Source organism: Pan paniscus, chromosome 15, assembly GCF_029289425.2.
Source record: "Pan paniscus chromosome 15, NHGRI_mPanPan1-v2.0_pri, whole genome shotgun sequence".
NCBI classification, from domain to species: Eukaryota; Metazoa; Chordata; class Mammalia; order Primates; family Hominidae; genus Pan; species Pan paniscus.
In genome coordinates, this window is record NC_073264.2 from 36124794 (window position 1) to 36145429 (window position 20636).

A 20636-nucleotide genomic window follows, 5' to 3' on the forward strand; every position below is an offset into this window, starting at 1 on the left:
TCCAGGCTCAGGTGATCCTTTTACCTCAGCTTCCTAAGTAGCTGGGACTACAGTTACCCACCACCACACCCAGCTAATTTTTCTAATTTTTGTAGATACAGGGTTTGCCATGTTTCCCAGGCTGGTCTCCAGGCTGGTCTCCTGGGCTCAAGCAGTATGTACACTTTGGCCTCCTGAAGTGCAAGGATTACAGGAGTAAGCCACGGTGCCCAGCCAATGCTCTTTTTATTATACAGTGTTCTGTTATCTAGTAGGCTCTGTTTAGCATTGTTCTTTGATCTGTCTATTCTTTGTAAGCGAGAACCACACTATAGGTATTAGGAAGCTATAGTTGCCCCACCTGATAACTTTTCTTTTTCCAAATTTTCTATTTTCACCTGTCCTTGTTGATTTTTTTTATAAGTGGTAGTAACTGAACCACCTAGCGATTCCAGCAATTTTAGAAATAGTAATTAATCCAATATTTTCCAAAAGTACTAAAATTTGGCTCCAGATTAAAAGAGAGCAATCTTTAATCATCTTTGAAATAACATTTCAGCAATGTTATAACTTTATAACACTACCCATTTTGTTTTCTGTCTTCCAACAAATAATTTCATTATTTGATTACCTTTATTTTAATGACTCCATCTTGTGGTTCACAGTGTTGCTTCAGAAAAAGCTTTAGTTTATCACGAGAAAATAGGTGTTTTCTCCGGCTACAGGAGGCAAGGAAGTCAAAGAGGGGTAGTGTTAGCATCAAAGAGTTCAACCCCAACTCCATAATCTCTGTAAATTTGTAACCTGAATTTCAGAAAGCCTAGGAATCAAAGGACACACTTCATCTTCTAACAGTATTTATGTAGAAGTTACAAGAAACTTTTACAGAGGTATTTATCAGGAAGTTATAAGATCTACATGAGTGAATCTATTATAAAAAGTCTATTACAAAAACAGCAATATGCATTTGTTGTTTAGGGGCCACTGAGAAAACAAACTTCAAGAGCCGGGCGCAGTGGCTCACGCCTGTAATCTCAGCACTTTGCGAGGCCGAGGCGGGTGGATGACGAGGTCAGGAGATCGAGACAATCCTGGCTAACACGGTGAAACCCTGTCTCTACTAAAAATACAAAAAATTAGCAGGGTGTGGTGGCGCGTGCCTGTAGTCCCAGCTACTCGGGAGGCTGAGGCAGGAGAATAGCATGAACACGGGAGGCAGTGAGCCAAGATCACACCACTGCACTCCAGCCTGGGCGACAGAGCAAGACTCTGTCTCAAAAAAAAACAAAACAAAACAAACTTTAAGGAAAATATACTATAGAGAGTAAATCAAATTTTATAAAATTAGATTACCCCTACAAATATAACCATTAAAATTCTCTTAAAAATTAAAATCAGGCCAGGCACAGTGGCTCACACCTGTAATCCCAGCGCTTTGGGAGGCTGAGGAGGGTGGATCACTTGAGGTCAGGAGTTCGAGACCAGCCTGGCCAACATGGTGAAACCCCATCTCTACTAAAAATACAAAAAAAATTAGCTGGGCGGTAGTGGCACATGCCTGTAATCCCAGCTACTCAGGAGGCTTAGGGTGGAGAATCGCTTGAGCCTGGGAGGCCGAGGGTGCAGTGAGCCGACATCGTGCTGCTGCACTCTAGTCTCGGAGACAGAGTGAGACTCTGTCTCAAAAAAACAAAGCAAAACAAAACAAAAAAAATTAAAATCAGTAGACTACCAGAAATCGTATTAAGTGCTGCAAATCAATATTCAAATGGATATTGTAAACAAAGTTGAACATAGCTTGTATCAAATTTTAAAACATTTTGTATTTAAATCTCATGACAACCAGCAAATTAGTGGGATGAAAATTAAAAGAGGCTTAAAATTAATATTCTAAAACATACTGTTTTTTATTCTCCCTTGCCCCCCAATTAAAAACAACCACAAGAGTACCAAACACCACCACAAACAAAACAAAACCAATAGAAAAGAAATAGAAGTATTTTTGGGAAAAAGTAAATGTTTTAATTGAGTTCAATGTATTCCTTTCAAGAAAAAGCCGTTAAAAGCTCCTATAAGTGAATAAACAATATATGATTTTTAAGTAGTGGCCTCCCCAAAAATGTATACAGTTAGCCCTCCATATCCTTAGATCGAAAGTATTTGGAGAAAATAAAAACTGCATCTGTACTAAACATGTGCAGACTTTTTTTGTTGTCAGTATTCCCTAAACAATACAGTATAACAATGATTTACACTTCATTTACATTGTATTAGGTATTATAAGTAATCTGGAGATGATTTAAAGTATATGGGAAGATGTGTGTAGGTTAAATGCAAATACTACACCATTTTATGAAACTTGAACATTCAAAGATTTCCCTCCCACACAGATAACCAAGGATGACTATATTCTTTTCCTAGACTTAAAGCTCCATGAGAACAAGGACTCTGCTATATCTCTGCAAGCTGGTAAAGAGAAGGTAATTACTTGTTGACTACTGAAGAAACTAGTCCTCAAGGACTTCATTAGTTTACATGGTAGCTACCAGCCACATATTGTTTATTTATAAATAAAATTAAAAACTCAGTTCCCTCATTCTTTCTAGCTACATTTCAAATGCTCAATAGTGACACATGGCTGTTGGACAGCATACATGTAACATTTCCATTATAAAAGAAAGTTCTACTTGTCAGTGCTACTCTAGCATATCAAGTCTTCTTCTTTATTAGAGGAATATTACCATCTCTTTATTTAAAAAAAAGTATTGTACTATTTTTTGATGCTAGCAAAGAGCTATAAGTCACTTAAGTCTTTTATTATGAAGTATAACTTTCTCACCTTGTAATTCTTTGGCTTACCAATTAGGAAGAAAATGAGCTAACCAAGACTGTAACCATGGCCTAGCAGAATAATTATATTTAAAGTATAAGTCAAAAAGTAAATAGAAAAATGAAAAATATTAAATAGGGAATTACATTATGTAAATAACATATCCTGAACTAAAGGCAAAAGAAAAAAACTCAACTGTGAATAAGGAAAATATCTGTAGCCTCAACAATTGCTATTCATTAGCCCATAAACTAAACAAATTTTTAGAAGTTTGAATAATCAAACATTAGTTTTAGAATATTATTTTTGAATATAAAGTAAAATGTAGAATGCTCTAGAGATCTTAAACTAATGATGAGCCCCCCAAAACCAACCAACCAACAAACCACACACACCTCAATACAGCCACAGAAAGTGATATATCTATCTCAGGATTCTCTTAATACTTATATTATTATCACTTTCATTTGCATACATGAATATATATGGAACAAAAGGGATGAGAACATAAGCAAAAATTATTTTACACTAAATGAAATACAAGACTGACTCCTAGGTGGCAGGTTGATAGCTGGCTGATATCATCTTGCTTTCAGATGACTAACAGCCTAAACCCAACAGACAACAATAGGGATTTTCCTAAAATATATCTGTATAACCTAAAGCCAGTTCTTTTATGTATTAACTACTCACTAAAGCAGCTTCTTACATTAACTTCTGTCTCCTTTGATTAGGCCTCAAACAGGAACTTTTTAAAGATACTCATTTTTTATGATTTAACTTTCTTAATGAATAGGAAAAAACTGATCAAATGTTTGTCTAATGAATACTACAAACGTGACGTTTATAAGCACCTTTATTAACATTAAAAATTGAGTTATCTCATGAAAAGTACTTCATAAATAGGACCCTTTTTAATTATTTAGATAGAAGACTATTTGGGGTTAGTCATCTAAACAAACGGCTCAATAAGTCCATTAGGATTTTTTTTTTTTAATAGAGACAGGGTCTTGCCACGTAGTCCAGGCTGGTCCTGAACTCCTGGCCTCAAGTGATCCTCCTGGCTTGGCCTGTCAAAGTGCTAGGATTACAGACATGAGCTACTGCACCTGGCCTCCATCAGGATTCTTAGGATTTATTTTAATCAGTCTATGAACATATAAATGTACATTTATTTTTAAGAAGGAAAGCAATCACAGTACTTCCCATTTGTTCTACATCAGACCTTCTTAATCTAACATACATAATTATTCTACTTTAAACTACTATTGAGAAGATAGTGAGTTTTACCTGATTTGTGTTGCTTTAACAATAGCAGACTCATGTAATTCTTTTTTAGTGGGTTGCACTTTATACTTGAATAGTAAGGGATCAATTGCATCTTTTTTCTTCCTAAAAAGAAGAGGGAAAAGACACAAATCAGTTAATAATTTGGAAAATGAAATTTTAAATGAAAACCTAGTTTCTAAGAATATACTATAATAAAGTCACATATTTCAAAATTTTTGTTTGTTTTTGAGATGGAGTCTCACTCTTGTTGCCCAGGCTGGAATGCAATGGTGCAGTCTCAGCTCACTGCAACCTCCGCCTCCTGGGTTCAAACTATTCTCCTGCCTCAACCTCTTAAGTAGCTGGGATACAGGCATGCACCACCATGCCCAGTTAATTTTGTATTTTTGGTAGAGGTAGCGTTTCACCATTGGTCAGGCTGGTCTTGAACTACTGACCTCAGGTGATCTGCCTACCTCGGCCTCCCAAAGTGCAGGGATTACAGGCATGAGACACTGTGCTTGGCCACATATTTCAAAATTTTAAATTTTTTTTTTTTTTAAGAGACAGAGTCTCGCCTTGTCACCCAGGCTGGAGTGCAATGGAATCATCAAAGCTGAGTGCAGCCTCAAACTCCTGGCCCCCAGAGATCCTCCTACCTTGGCGTCCCAAAGTGTTGGCATTACAGGCATGAGCCACTGTACATGGCCATGCATTTTTACTTTAACTGGGGTTTTATAAGTTACTGCTCCCTGCCTCCACCATTCTATTAGCCAAAACAGAAAAAAGCACTATTTTGTTTTAGGTAGGTATTTTAGCTACTCATTCACTACATTTTCTTTGGGTGAAGAAAGTAACTAGAGATGAAGCATAGAGTACCCAGTTTAAAGAGTAAAAAATAAAAATAAAAAAAGTTCTTGGATTTGCTTTTAAACTTTATTTACAGCTATATAATCCAAGAATAAAAATGGAGACAATGTAGTTTAATTGACCAAGAGACTACACATTTAATCCCTACCCCCCACCAACTTCACATCTTTTCTTCCCTTTGAGGGTATTCATTTATTTATTCAATAGTTAAGAGCCCGCAATATGCCAGAAACTACTCTAAATAGTGAAGATTCAGCAGTCAACAAAATAGAAACAGTGACGACATACAGGCAAACAAAAACATATACAACAGGAGAAGTGATAAGTGCTATGAAAAGAACAGAGTGCAGGGTGGGGGAGCCATTATTTTATACAGATAGTGATCTCTGATAAGTTGACCGAGTATGCCTTCAAAGAGGTTGATATTTAAGCAGAGATCTGGGGGGAGGGGGGGAACAAAAAAAAGGGAGCAACTCATGAAAAACCTTGGGGAAATGAATTTTTTAAAAAAGAGAAAAAAAGTAAAAACCCTGAGGTGGAAGGAGGCATGCACAATTTAGACAAGTAGCAGAATGAATAAGGAAAATGAAAGAAGATTCAGAGATGTAGCAGCAGTGCCAGATTATGAGACTTTGGATATTGAGTAGTCACTAGAGGATTTTTAATAATAAGGTGATAATGACTTAACTTACACTTCAGAAGGATCACTCTGGCTGCTATGTGGAAAAGACACTCTGGGGAAGACACTCTGGGGCAAGAGTGTAAACAGGAATACCAGTTAGAAAGCTACTGAGAACTGATTGCAGCATGGACTTAAATGGAAGTAGCAGCAATAGAGAGAAGAGGTAGGATTCTGAAAATGCCACCTCTGTGAATGTAAAGAGGATGTAAGTGGGGGTTATAGAGAAGAGCAGAAAATGATATGGTAAGATGATTAAGAGAAGCATTGGCAATGAGAATAAGATATAAAGTTACATAAATATAGCACACATAAAGCAGGGAAAGTGTTTAACACAAAAGGGATATGATACAATTAAACAAGTAAAACTAGAGTATTTACCTACAATAGCATTAAATTCTAAGTTGGAAGGCCAAGTAACTTTACACTAAGACTCAGTATATACATAAAGCAGTAGATGTATTTAAATATGCACCTGTACTATATGGAGTATCTAGTATTTTCTATTCTATTAAAGTTCATTACCAAGTTAATTTCACAACCTACATGGGGCCATAACAACCTGTGGTATGAAAAGCACTGTTCCAAGAGAACAGATCAAATAGAGAATTCTAAATGTAAAGAAAGAAGCACTGCTGGCCGGGTGTGATGGCTCACACCTGTAATCGCAGCACTTTGTGAGGCCAAGGCTTGTGGATCACTTGAGCTGAGGAGTTTGAGACCAACCTGGGCAACATGGGGAAACCTACAAAACACACACACACACACAAAACCTAGCTGGATATGATGGCATGTGTGTGTGGTCCCAGCTACTTTGGAGGCTGAGATGGGAGGACCACTTGAGCCTGACTGGAGGCTTCAGTGAGTTGTGATTGTGTCACTGCACTCCAGCCTGGGTGACAGAGCAAGACCCTGTCTCAAAAAACAAACAGGCTGGGCACAGTGGCTCACGCCTGTAATCCCAGCACTTTGGGAGGCCGAGGCAGGTGGATCACCTGAGGTCAGGAGTTGGAGACCAGCCTGGCTAACATGGTGAAACCCCGTTTCTACTAAAAATACAAAAAGTTAGCCAGGTGTGGTGGTGAGTGCCCGTAATCCGAGCTACTCAGGAGGCTGAGGCAGGAGAATCGCTTGAACTGGGAGGCAGAGGTTGCAGTGAGCCGAGATTGTGCCACTGCATTCCAGCTTGGGCAACAAGAGCGAAACTCCGTCTTCAAAATAATAATAACAATATGATAAAATAAAAAGCAAACGAAGCAACGAGAAGAGTTCTCAGTAACAAAATTTCAGCCAGGTGTGGTGGCTCACACCTGTAATCCCAGCACCTTGGGAGGCTAAGGCAGGCAGATCATGAGGTCATTAGTTTAGTTTGCGACTAGCCTGGCCAACATGGTGAAACCTCGTCTCTACTGAAAATACAAAAATTAGCCGGCCTTGGTGGCCTGCGCCTGTAGCCCCAGCTACTTAGGAGGCTGAGGCAGGAGAACTGCTTGAACCCAGAAGGCAGAGGTTGCAGTGAGCCGAGGTCGCACCACTGTACTCTAGCCTGGGCAACAGAGCAAGAGTCTGTATCAAAAAAAAAAAAAAAAGAAAGAAAATTTATTGAAATAAAGAAAAGGAAAAACAAGTGAGTTTTAATGAATTAGCAGCAGTTTAAGAACAAGAAAATTATGTTAATACTTTTTGAATAGGTCTCAACTTAGCAACTAACCACTACCATTTTATAAGAGCTTGATCAAGTATATTAAGTTGTACTTAAAATTATTACCAGTGGCTATATCTAATTATAAATGTTATAAATTTATTTTACTATGCATTATATATTAACATATAAATATATTTTATATAACCAATTAAATACACAAAAAATCTTATTTCCCCCACATTTTAGTGAATTATAAAATAATATACTAACAGGAGAGAAAACCAAGATGTGAGTAGCAATTCCTAAAAATTTAGATTCTGAGTATTCAGATATTGGTATACAGCCTAGAAAACTTGTATATGGACCTTTTTTGGGGGAGACAGGGTCTCACTCGGTGGTCCAGGCTGGAATACAGTGGCGCAATCATGGCTCACTGCTGCTTCAACCTCCCAGGCTCAAGTGATCCTCCTATCTCAATCTCCCGGGTAGCTGGGTCTGCAGGCATGTGCCACCCATGCCCGGCTAATTTTTTGTATTTTTTTTTTTTTTAGAGACAGGGTTTCTCCACATTGCCCAGGCTGGTTTAGAACTCTAGGGCTCAAGCAATGCTCCCACCTCAAGCCTCCCAAAGTGCTGGGATTACAGGTGTGAGCCACCGTACCAGACCTTATCTTTTTTTTTTTTGAGACAGTTTTGCTCTTGTTGCCCAGGATGGAGTGCAATGGTGCGGTCTCGGCTCACTGCAACCTCCGTTTCCTGGGTTCAAGAGATTCTCCTGCCTCAGCCTCCCGAGTAGCTGGGATTACAGGTGCCCGCCACCACACCTAGCTAATTTTATGTATTTTTAGTAGAGACAGGGTTTCACTATGTTGGCCAGGCTGGTCTCGAACTCCTGACCTCAGGTAATCCACCCACCTTGGCCTCCCAAAGTGCTGGGATTACAGGCGTGAGCCACTGCGCCTGGCCACAGACTATATCTTAATGGATTTAAGGCTGTAAAATGTGCGAGTTTATATGTGCAAACAATTATCTTTTACTTTTCTTGCTGTACCATGAAATTCATTTGTGAAGATAAATAGAAATTTTTTTCTAATCAGTGAAAATATTCTTACTGGGGCTTTGCTATCTATAATACTTATGCAAAATTCTATATAAAATAAAATCCTAATTGCATTCTTCCCAAAGAAGCACAATTACTGGAGACCAAGAAAAACTGCTTCTTATAATATGAATTCACCTACAAGATAGAAACTACAAGGATAATATTTTTTAAAAACTTACATTTTAATCATTTTTCTTGCTACCCAAAGCCTTGGCCTAAATAGTTTAATCAAGTTGAATTTAGTGATCTCAATTATGATGGTGACTCACCATTTTATTACCAACAAGTGTAGACCTGTGTTTAGTTCTACAACAAGCAAACATCAAATATTGTACTAATAAAATCAAAACACCATTCCGATTATTCATTCACAACAAAATTTCACAAATGTTTATTTCAATATGCCTAGTTATATATGTAAATTTTAATTCTACTTTGATTTTACCATAATGGGAGTTGTTTTTCCTAATATATTATGAACATTTGGCAATAAAGTTATAAAAAATTAAACAATTTTCTGTATCAGCACCACAGAAATGACCAAAAAAACTTGTATACTTTCAACATAAAGGTTTCTTTTAAGAGAAATCATCAAATTGTGTTCACAACTATTCTACAATGACAACCCACTAAATGATTAGGCACAGGAGATATATATATGTATAAAAATTTAAAATGCTCATGTTATTTCTCACGCATTAAGTTTCCATCCATGGAACTACAAACAGCAAAACAATTAGGTCTGCTTCTTTAAAAATAACACTCAGATTTCATTTATCTTACTAACGATTAGTCAAGTTATAATGACGGCTAGACTATACTGCATGAAAGTACATATATTTTGAAGCTACATACATATTATTCCAGACCTTTTTTTTTTTTTTGAGATAGTGTCTCGCGCTCTGTCACCCAGGCTGGAGTGCAATGGTGCAATCTCAGCTCACTGCAACCTTCGACTCCTGGGTTCAAGTGATTCTCTTGCCTCAGCCTCCCAAGTAGCTGGGACTACAGGCACGTGCCACCACGCCTGGCTAATTTTTTGTATTTTTAGTAGAGATGGGGTTTCACCGTGTTAGACAGGATGGGCTTGATCTCCTGACCTCGTGATCCACCCGCCCTGGCCTCCCAAAGTGCTGAGATTTATAGGCGTGAGCCACCACGCCCAGCCCCAGATGTTTCTAAAATAGTTTGCCCTTGTACTCCTGCAAATCACCATCAGGACAGGATAGGTAACCAAAAGTGTACTCATGTATTCATGTACTATTTTCAGGTCAGGCTAAAGGATTTTCTATAATGTACTTCAGCTTTTGTTATGTGTTTAGAGATGGTTCCATAAAACTTGATCCATTGTAAAAAATAAGCAGCAGCCTGATAGCTTTAAATCACAATAACAGATTATATTATTAGAAAGCATCATTCACATACTAATCTGAGCTGCTACAAATACCGTATTTGGTTTCTTTTATAAATTCTAAAAGCAACTACACAAACTCACCTATACCTGGCACATCTGGCTACTAAAATCAGATGGAAAACTAGTGACTGTCTGAGTCAGGACTGTCTATCAATTTAGTTCAGATTCCAGAGAATTTGTGATTGTAGATCAACTTCATTATTTGGCTGTTAACAGGGGAAACCTGTATCAAGTAATTACACACAATGTGATCTCACCAAATAGTAAGGATATTTACATATAAATTTTCTTTAAAAATCTATTAGTAATTTTTGAGTGAAAGGAACAACAGCGGACAATATAACATTACTGGGCCAATTCTTGAACGGCAAACATTAAGAGTAAAAAAAAAATTATTGAAAGCAGACACAATACTTATGTAAAATTTCAGAGACAAAGACTAGGAGATAAAACCCTAATCCTCTTTACCTCAATCTTATATAACAAAATATTGTTTCTAAAATGCAGCCCAAACTCTTATCCAGTCCTATTAAATAATAGCCAAGAAGTCAATTTTTAAATAAAATTTACTTTTACTTATAAATATAAATCAATATGCCCCCCCCCAAATATATCAAGATATTTTTAAAACTCTGGTGGTCAGAATATATTATTTAAAAACTCTGTAACTTAGGCTGGGCACAGTGGCTCATGCCTGTAATCTCAGCACTTTGAGAGGCTGAGGTGGGCAGATTACTTGAGGCCAAGAGTTTGAGACCAGCCTGGCCAGCATGGCAAAACCCCATCTCTACTAAAAATACAAAAATTAGCTGGAGGTGTTGGCACACACCTGTAATCCCAGCTACTCAGGAGGCTGAGGCATGAGAATCTCTTGTGCCTGGGAGGCGGAGGTTGCAGTGAGCCAAGATTGCGCTGTTGCGCAACAGCCTGGCAACAGAGCCAGTCTGTCTCAAAACAAAACAAAACAAAACAACAACAAAAAAACACAACTCTGTAACTCAACAACAAAAAGACAAACAACCCAATTTAAAAATAGGCAAAGAACTTGAATGGGTATTTCTGCAAAAAAATATACAAATGGCCAATAAGCACATGAAATGATACTCAACATCATTAGTCATTAGGGAAATGTAAGTCAAAACCATAAGATACCATTTTACACCCGATAAGGATGACTATAATTTTTAAAAACCAGAGTATAACAACTGATGCCAAGTGTATGGTGAAACTGGAACCCTCTGATACTGCAGGTGAGAATGTAAAGTGGCACAGCTACTGGGAACAGCAGTTTGGCAGTTCCTCAAAAAGTTAAGCATAGATTACCATATGACCCAGCAATCCACTTCTAGGCACATACCCGCATGAATTTCAAACAGGGACTCAAGCAGATCCCTATATGCCAATATTCAATGCAGCATTATTTACAGTAACCAAAAGGTGGAAACAATCCAAATACCTATCAATAGATGAATGGATAAACAAAATGTGATATACACATACAATGGATTATTCAGCCATAAAAAGGAATGAAGTTCCTGATTGTGCTACAATACGGATGAACCCTGAAAACATGCTAAGTGAAATGAGCCAGATGCAAAAGGGCAAACATAACCTATTTCTACCTATACAAAATATCTAGAATAGAAAATTCAAAAAGACAAAGTAGATCAGAGGTTCCTAGGGGCTGGGAGGAGGGAGAAACACAAAGTTATAGCTTAATGGATACAAAATTTCTATTTCAAAGTAAATAGTGGTGATAGTTGTACAACACTGTGAATGTAATTGATGCCACTGAGTTGCACATTTAAAAATAGTTAAAAGGGCATTAAATATACATTTTTTAAATTACTAAACTTTATTGACACATAACTATCACCCAAAGTCAACAGTTTAGTGGTCACTCTCAGTGTTACATATTCTATGGGTTTTCACAAATGTATATAATGACAGGTATCCTCCTGTGGTTTGAAAACATTAAAGAAAAAAAATTCCAGAAATAAATAATTCATAAGTTTTAAATTGCATGTCGTCCTGTCCCATCCCACCCAGGACATGAATCTTCCATTTGTCTTACATATCCACACTGTATACACCGTGTATATGCCAAAGAGAAGCCGTAAAGTGCTTCCTTTAAGTGAAAAGGTAAAATTTCTGGACTTAATAAGGAATAAAAAATTGTATGCTGAGGTTGCTAAATTAATCTATGACAAGAATGAATCTTCGGCCGGGCGCAGTGGCTCAAGCCTGTAATACCAGCACTTTGGGAGGCCGAGGCGGGCGGATCACGAGGTCAGGAGATTGAGACCATCCTGGCTAACCCGGTGAAACCCCATCTCTACTAAAAATACAAAAAATTAGCCGGGCGTGGTGGCAGGCGCCTGTAGTCCCAGCCACTCGGGAGGCTGAGGCAGGAGAATGGCATGAACCCGGGAGGTGGAGCTTGCAGTGAGCTGAGATCACGCCACTGCACTCCGACCTGGGCGACAGAGCAAGCCTCTGTCTCAAAAAAAAAAAAAAAAAAAAAAAGAATGAATCTTCTATTCACGAAATTGTGAAGGAGGAAAATGAAATTCGTGCATAGGGTATATAGTTTGGTACTATCTGTGGTTTCAGGAATCCACTGAAGGTCTTGGAACATATCCCCCATGGATATGGGAGCACTACTGTATTGTACACAATAGTCTCAATGCCCCAGAAATCCTCTGTGCTCTGAGTATTCATCCCTCCTTCTCTAAAACCCCTGGCAACCACTTATCCTTTTACTGTCTCCATAGCTGTGCCTTTTCCAGAATGTCATAGTTGGAATCATAAGTATATAGACTTTTCGGATTGTATAATGTATATAGGCATATACCCATGTGAGTTTAAATATATAGTACATTTATTTCAGTTAGTACATATGCATTTAAATTTCTTTTAGTACATGTGCATTTAAACTTTCTCCGTGTTTTTTCATGGTTTAATATCGAATTTCTTTTTAGTGCTGAATAATATTCCATTGTCTTTATGTACCACAGTTTATCCACTCACCTACTGAAGGACATCTTAATTGCTTCAATGTTTTGGAGGTTACAGATAATGCTACTATAAACATCCATGTGCAGGTTTTTGTGTGAATGTAAGTTTCCAATTCATTTGAGTAAATACCAAAGCATGCAATTGCTACATCATATAAAAGTATGTTTGGTACTATAAGAAACTGCCAAACTGTCCTCTTAAGTGGCTATGCCATTTTTCACTTCCACCAGCAATAAATGGAGTTCCTGTTGCTCCACATGCTCACTAGCATTTGGTGTTGTCAGTGTTCTGGATTTTGGTCATTCTAATAAGTACATAGTCATATCTCATTGTTGTTTTAATTTACAATTCCCTAATGACATATGATGTTGAACATCTTTTCATATGCTTCCTTGCCATCTATATGGCTTCTTTGGTGAGGTATCTGTTCAGATCTTTTGCCATTTTTTAATTGGGTTCCTCGTTTTTTTTTTTTTTTTTTTTTTTGAGACAGGGTCTGGCTTTGTCACCCAGGCCGGAGTGCAGTGGCTCAATCAGCTCACTGCAACTTCCACCTCCTAGGTTCAAGCCATCCTCCCACCTCAGCCTCCCGAGTAGCTGGGACTACAGGCACACACCACAATACCCGGCTGACTTTTTTGTGTGGTTTTTTGTAGAGATGGGGGTTTCACTATGTTGCCCAGGCTGGTCTCAAACTCCTGAGCTCAAGCAATCCACCCCTCTTGGCCTCCCGAAGTGTTGGGATTACAGGCGTGAGCCATGGTGCCCAGCCCTCATTGTCTTAATATTGAGATTTAAGAGTTATTTGTATATTTTGGATAACAATCCTTCATCAGATTATCTTTTGCAAAACACTCTGTGGCTTGACTTCTCATTCTCTTGACAAGGTCTTTTGCAGAGTAAAAGTGTTTATAATTTTAATGAAGTCCAGTTTATCAGTTACTTCTTTCATGGGTTATGCCTTTTGTGTTGTATCTAAAAAATTATCACCATATCCAAGGTCATCTAGCTTTTCTTCTATGTTTTCTAGGGGTTTTACACTTAGGTCTACAAACCATTTTGAGTTAATTTTTGTAAAAAGTATAAAGTCTATGTCTAGTTTTTTTTTTTACATGTAGATATCCAGGTTTTTCTAGCACTACTGATTGAAAAGACTATCTTTTCTCTACTGTTTTGCCTTTGCTGCTTTGTCAAAGGTCAGTTGATTACATTTATGTGGGTCTATTTCAGAAGTCTTTATTGTGATTCATTGATCGATCTGTCTATACTTTCACCAATACCACACTTTATGTATTAGTGTAGTTTCAGAGTAAGTCTTGAAGCTGGGTAGTGTCAGTTCTCTGACTTTGTTCTTCAATATTGTGTTGGCTATTCTGGGTCTCCCGTCTCTCCATATAAACTTCATAATCAGTTTGCTGATATCCACAAAATAACTTGCTGGGATTTTGATTGGGAATGCATTGAACCTACAAATTAAGTAGGGATAAACCTATAGATCAAGATGGGAAGAAGTGACATCTTGACAACACTGCATATATCTTGTAGACATAATGAGCCATGTGATGCTGGGCAAATTTCCTAATTCCGAACTTCCATTTCTACTAAGTGATATGAGGATATGTCCATCTACCATTACAGAATGATTCTAAGAAACAAAACAATTTATGTGAGTGTTGTTATAAGCCTAACATGAAAAAATGTTAATGAATAAATGAATAAAAATAAATGAATAAATACTTGTTCCCTTCCCTTTTCTTTAGACAACCTACTAAAACATGAGAAAATCCAGATTATGTTTTGATGGCAGGGAAAATTACCTGGAAGTCAATTTATTACTCAAATTAGAGAACTTTTAAAAATTAGGGAATTAATTTAGAAATAATAAGGTCCAAAGACAGCTATGTTTCACCCTTCCTGTGGTATCTGATGATGTCTAGATATAGCAGTAGCAATCCACAAACAAGTACGTATTTTATGATATTGATGTATAGTGAAGGCTCAGATTCTTTAATCATAGACGAATTAGTTAAAAATAATTGTGAGCCAGGCGGGGTGGCTCACGCCTGTAATCCCAGCACTTTGGGAAGCCAAGGCGGGCAGATCACCTGAGGTTGGGAGTTCGCGACCAGCTTGACCAACATGGAGAAACCCCATTTCTATTAAAAATACAAAATTAGCCGGGTGTGGTGGTGCATGCCTGTAATCGCAGCTACTCCGGAGGCTGAGGCAGGAGAATCGCTTGAACCTGGAAGGCAGAGGTTGCAGTAAGCCGAGATCGCGCCATTGCACTCCAGCCTGCCCAACAAGAGCAAAACCCCATCTCAAAATAAAAATAAAAATACCTGTGAATAGGCAGGGTGTGGTGGCTCACACCTGTAATCCCAGCACTTTGGGAGACCAAGGCGGGTGTATCACCTGAGGTCAGGAGTTTGAGACCAGCCTGTCCAACATGGCAAAACCCTGTCTCTACTAAAAATACAAAAATTAGCTGGGTGTGGTGGCATGCACCTGTAATCCCAGCTACTTGGAGGCTGAGGTGGAAGAATCACTTAAACCAGGGAGGTGGAGTTTGCAGTGAGCTGAGATTCACCACTGCATTCCAGCCTGGGTGACACAGTGAGACTCTGTCTCAAAAAAACAAAACAAAACAAAAAAATCCTGTGAATAAATAATTGACTAGACCAGGCATGGGGGCTCATGCCTGTAATCCCAACACTTTAGGAGGTTGAGGTGGGTGAATTACTCGAGCTTAGGAATACCAAACCAGCCTGAGCAACATGATGAAACTCCATCTGTACAAAAAATACAGAAAATTAGCTGGGCATGGGTGGTGTGCACCTGTAGTCCCAGTTACTAGGAAAGCTGGCTTGAGCCCAGGAGGTCGAGGCTGCAGTGAACTGAGATCACGCCATTGCACACTCCAGCCTGGGTGACAGGGTGAGACCCTGTCTCAAAAACAGAAACAAAAAACAAAAAATAATTCATCAACTTATTCACTTTTCTCATATCAAGGGTCTATTCCAAGTATCCGTATACAAGGGATATGGCACAGTCTATTTAGTCAGGAAATTATGACTGATTGCTCCTATGGGCAAATTCAATCATACTTTGTAGTAAACTTCCTATAAATGTCACAAGTAGGATTCACCAATGGAAGTCTTCTTCAAAATGCTACCTTATAACAGGCAAAATATTTACTAATTGAAATTTTGAATTAATGTGCTTTGTATTCAAAGTAACAAATTAGCCACAAAATATGCAGGTAGCTCATGTTCAAATCTAAAAAAGAAAGGGACATTCATGAGCTGAATAACAGCATGCTGACCCCCAGAATCTACACAGTCCTCATCTCAGATCACCTCACAGCACCTAAAAGAATTAGAAAAGTATATGAAAAGTTACTACATGGGGCTGGGCACGGTGGCTCACGCCTGTAATCCCAGCACTTTGGGAGGCTGATATGGGCAGATCAACTGAGGTCAGGAGTTCAAGACCTGCCTGGCCATCATGGTGAAACCCAGTCTCTACTAAAAAATATAAAACCTAGCTGGGAGTGGTGGCACGCGCCTGTAGTCTCAGCTACTCAGGACGCTAAGGCAGGAGATCACTTGAATCCAGGAAGCAGAGGTTGCAGTGGGCCGAGACTGCGCCACTGCACTCCAGCCTGGGCGATAGAGACTCTGTCTCAAAAAAAAAAAAGTTAGTACATGGGTCGGGTGCAGTGGTTCACACCTGTAATCCCAGCACTTTGGGAGGCCAAGGTGGGTGGATCACTTGAGGTCAGGAGTTCGAGACCAGCCTGGCCAACCTGGAGAAACCTCGTCTTTACTAAAAATACAAAAATTAGCTGGGCGTGGTGGCACATGCCTTTAATCCCAGCTACTAGAGGGGCTGAGGCAGGAGAATCACTTGAACCCGAGAGATGGGGGGTTCCAGTGAGCCAAGATCATGCCATTGTACTCCAGCCTGGGCAACAAGAGCGAAACTCCATCCCAAAAAAAAATTTTTCAGATAAATAAATGCTTACCATATTTAAACATGAATTTTAAAAATACCTTTCATATACAAAATCTGTGTTCAATTCTTTAAGACTGGGCTTAGTTTTTTTATCTTGAATTAAAATTTTCAAGAGGCATTCCAATAAATTAGAGACTTTATATTTATTATTATTAATGAATAATTGCATGTTTACTTATATTTGTACCTATGTATACACTCATCTGATTTATAACTAACTCCATTTAAAGGTTACAATCTTTGACATTGTCCAAACAAAACATATGTACTGTCAGACATGCTAAAGGACATACATTTACTACTATAAATCCCACAAATTTTGCATCCCAAACCCTATATTTAATGGAAGACATGGACAAGTAATACAGTAATTTATTCTTCTGGTTAATAGTAGCAAGTTGGCCGGGCATAGTGGCTCCTGCCTGTAATCCCAGCACTTCAAGAGACTGAGGTGGGAAGCCAGGAGTTTGACACCAGCCTGGGCAATATAGCAAGACTGTGTCTCTACTTAAAAAAAAAAAAAAAAAAATTAAAAATTAGCCAGGCATGGTAGCACGCACCTGTAGTCCTAGCTACTTGGGAGGATGAAGCAGGAGGACTGCCTAAGCCCAGAAGTTTGAAGCTGCAGTGAGCTATGATCTCACCACTGCACTCCAGCCTAGACAACAGAACAGGACTCCATCTCTTTAACAAAAAAAAAAAAAAAAGCAGCAACTCAGAAAAAAAAAAAAAAAAGAAGAGATGTATCAAAAGACTTATACAGGACCATGTCATGCTTCATTCACTCACCTAAAAATTATTCTGTCAGGCAATGTGCTAGTTAGATGACCTTGTACAAAGCCAATTAACCTTCCTAAGTCTCAGGTTTTTCCTTGTTAAATTAGAATTACAACACTGTTCCAGAACTGACCAAAATGCATATAAAGCACTTAGCACAGTGCCTGATCACAGTCAATTCTCAAATGCTAGTTATAGCTATAATAGTTAATGTCAGGCCAAATGAGAACTTGAACTAAAAGTTTCTGAAAGACAGAACTTATCAACACTGGTATTTCAGGAGCAAAGTAATTAAGAGAAGTAGGTAAGAGTGATCTCAGGTTTCTTTTTTAAACATTATGGTACTGTTCACTAAAAATAGGAAACCAAGAAAGACACAAGACAGGCGGGAGAAAGCATTTTGAAGTTTGAGATGCCCAAAAGGGACCAGAATGGAGAAATAACAATTTAGAATAGTCATTGAGGAGAACAGAAGAGGTTGCTGAGCTAAAACATGTAAAAGAACTTTTAATTGGTTGCAGACTCAGCTGAGATTTTAAATTCCTAGCTACATGTTTGTGTGATTTTTCTCCAACAGCACCCAGCTGACACAGACCATCAATTGTCTGAATTTTAGGTGGTTACAGCATTTCTTTATTATGTGCCCCAAAGAGAATGACTGTTAAAGTACAGACTGGATTTTTTCAAGTAAACAAAAGTAGGGGCCAGATGTGGTGGCTCACGCCTATAATCCCAACACTTTGGGAGGCCAAGGTGGGTCAATCACCTGAGGTCAGGAGTTCGAGACCAGCGTGACCAACATGGTGAAACCCTGTCACTACTAAAAATACAAAATTAGCCAGGCGTGGTGGTGCATGCCTGTAATCCCAGCTACTTGGGAGGCTGAGGCAGGAGAATCGCTTGAACCCAGGAGACTTCAGTGAGCCGAGATTGCACCATTGCACTCCAGCCTGGGCAACAAGAGGGAAACTCTGTCTCAAAAAAAAAAAAAAAAAAAAAAAGAGAGTGGGGGAGATGTATAAATGACTGAATGAGGCTCTTCAACAGCTGAGTAGCGTGAACTAGGAAAATTTCAATTTTGAAAATTCTAACATCATTGTTGAACTAGATTGTTTAGATGGGTACTATACCATAGTATGACTAGAAGGAAAAAAGGAAAGGATGAAAGAAAAGTTATTTCGGCTGGGTGCGGTGGCTCATGCCTGTAATCCCAGCACTTTGAGGGGCCGAGGCAGGCAGATCACCTGAGGTCAGGAGTTTGAGACCAGCCTGGCCAATATGGTGAAACCCTGTCTCTACCAAAGATACAAAAATTAGCTGGGCATGGAGGTGGGTGCCTGTAATCCCAGCTACTCAGGAGGCTGAGGCAGGAGAATCACTTGAACCTGGGAGGTGGAGGTTGCAGTGAGCTGAGATCGAGCCACTGTACTCCAGCCTGGGCAAGAGAGTGAAACTCTATCTCAAAAAAAAAGTTATTTCAATGGAATATCATTAGGCAATCTGCCAAATAATTTAAAAATTAATAAAAATCACTTACCCATTTTGAAAAGAACAGCTTTGTGTTTCTGAATCATCACTATCACTGATGATAATAGTTTCTCCATCCACACTGTTAACATGTCCATTAGCAAAACCATTTTGATGTGATGGAGGGAGGACTTCCAAAATCCTACACTGCAACCTGAAATAAAATGATACATTTAAAAATGCAAATCATTTCATATTTTACAGCCAAACATGTCAGAGCAGTCGAATTGTTTTGAACTAGTTATTTTGTTTTGCAGAGGCTATAGCTGATTGATTTAAACAATTTAATTAAAAAGAAAATCTGTAACATCTAAGCAAATATTAGATATAATTTAAAGCTGTAAAACTATTTTAAAACTCAATTTATCAAGATTATACAAAATTATATTATTTCCTTCCTTCTGCTAGCTCTGGATTGTTTGTTCTTCTAGTTCCTTAGGTTGTAAAGTTAGGTTGCTGATGTGAGATCTTTCTTGTGTTTTAATGTAAGGATTTATAGCTACAAACTCCCCTCTTAGCACTGCTTTTGCTGTATCCCATAAATTTTGGTATATTTTTGTTTTCATTCATCTCTAAGTTATTTTCTAATTTTCCTTAGGATTTCTTCTTTGCTCCACTGGTTAAGAGTGTGTTTTAAATTTTCACAAATTTGTGAATTTTCTAGTTTTCCTTTGTTAATGATTGCTAAGTTCATGTTGTTGTGGTCAGAGAAGATACTTTGTATGAGATTGTGATGCTTAATTTTAGGTGTGAACTTGACTGCATTAAGGCAAAAGCAGATAGTCGCTAAAGTATTATTGCTAAGTGTGTCTATTAGGGTGTTTCCACAGAAGAGTGCTGTGTGAGTCAGTGGACTGAGTCAGGGAAGATTCTCCCTCAATGTGAGCAGGCACCATCCAATTAACTGGGGGCCCAGACAGGACAAAAAGGCAGAGAAAAGACAAATTCATTCTGATTTCTGGAGCTGGGACACCTCTCTTCTCCTGCCTTTGGACATCAACAACTCCAGGTCCAGCAGCCTTTGGATTTTCGGACTTGCACCAGTGTCCCCTCCTCCATACTCTCTCCCCATCCCTTCTCCTATCTCTCTCTCTCTCTCGATAAATATCTCCTATTGGTTCTGTCTCTCTGGAAAACTCTGTCTAATACAGATATCTACCTTCTAAAATCCAATGAGACTAAATTTGTGACCTAGCATAAGGTTTATCCTGGAGAATATCCCATGTGCACTTGAGAAGAATGTGTATTGTTGTTGGGTTGAGTGTTCTGTTTATGTCTGTTACGTCTAGTTGATTTATTGTGTTGTTCAGATCCTCTATTTCTTAACTTCTGCCGGGTTGTTCCATCCATTATGGAAGGTGGAGTACTGAAGTCTCCAGCTATTATTGTGAAAATGTCTGTTTCTCTCAGCAGTTATATTCCTAACTAAAGTTAACTGTCTAGAAAGTCATTGCCGGGTGTGGTGGCTCACGCCTGTAACCCCAGCACTTTGGGACACCGAGGCGGGCG

General features: G+C 38.6%; 1 protein-coding gene across 7 annotated transcripts in view; it reads right to left on the reverse strand.

Moving 5' to 3' along the window:
* BAZ1A (bromodomain adjacent to zinc finger domain 1A) overlaps positions 1–20636 on the reverse strand; it is a 223060-nt gene that overhangs the window by 54089 nt on the left and 148335 nt on the right. For all 7 annotated transcript variants that reach the window (XR_004666142.4, XM_034937427.4, XM_063596184.1 and 4 more), the window contains 3 exons: positions 19138–19281; positions 4100–4201; positions 611–698 (listed from right to left, as the gene is read on the reverse strand). Coding sequence is in view for 6 of the 7 variants with exons in the window: in XM_034937427.4 (XP_034793318.1) it covers positions 611–698; positions 4100–4201; positions 19138–19281 (334 nt within the window). In the remaining variant the exon portion in view is untranslated. The remainder of the gene's footprint in view (positions 1–610; positions 699–4099; positions 4202–19137; positions 19282–20636) is intronic.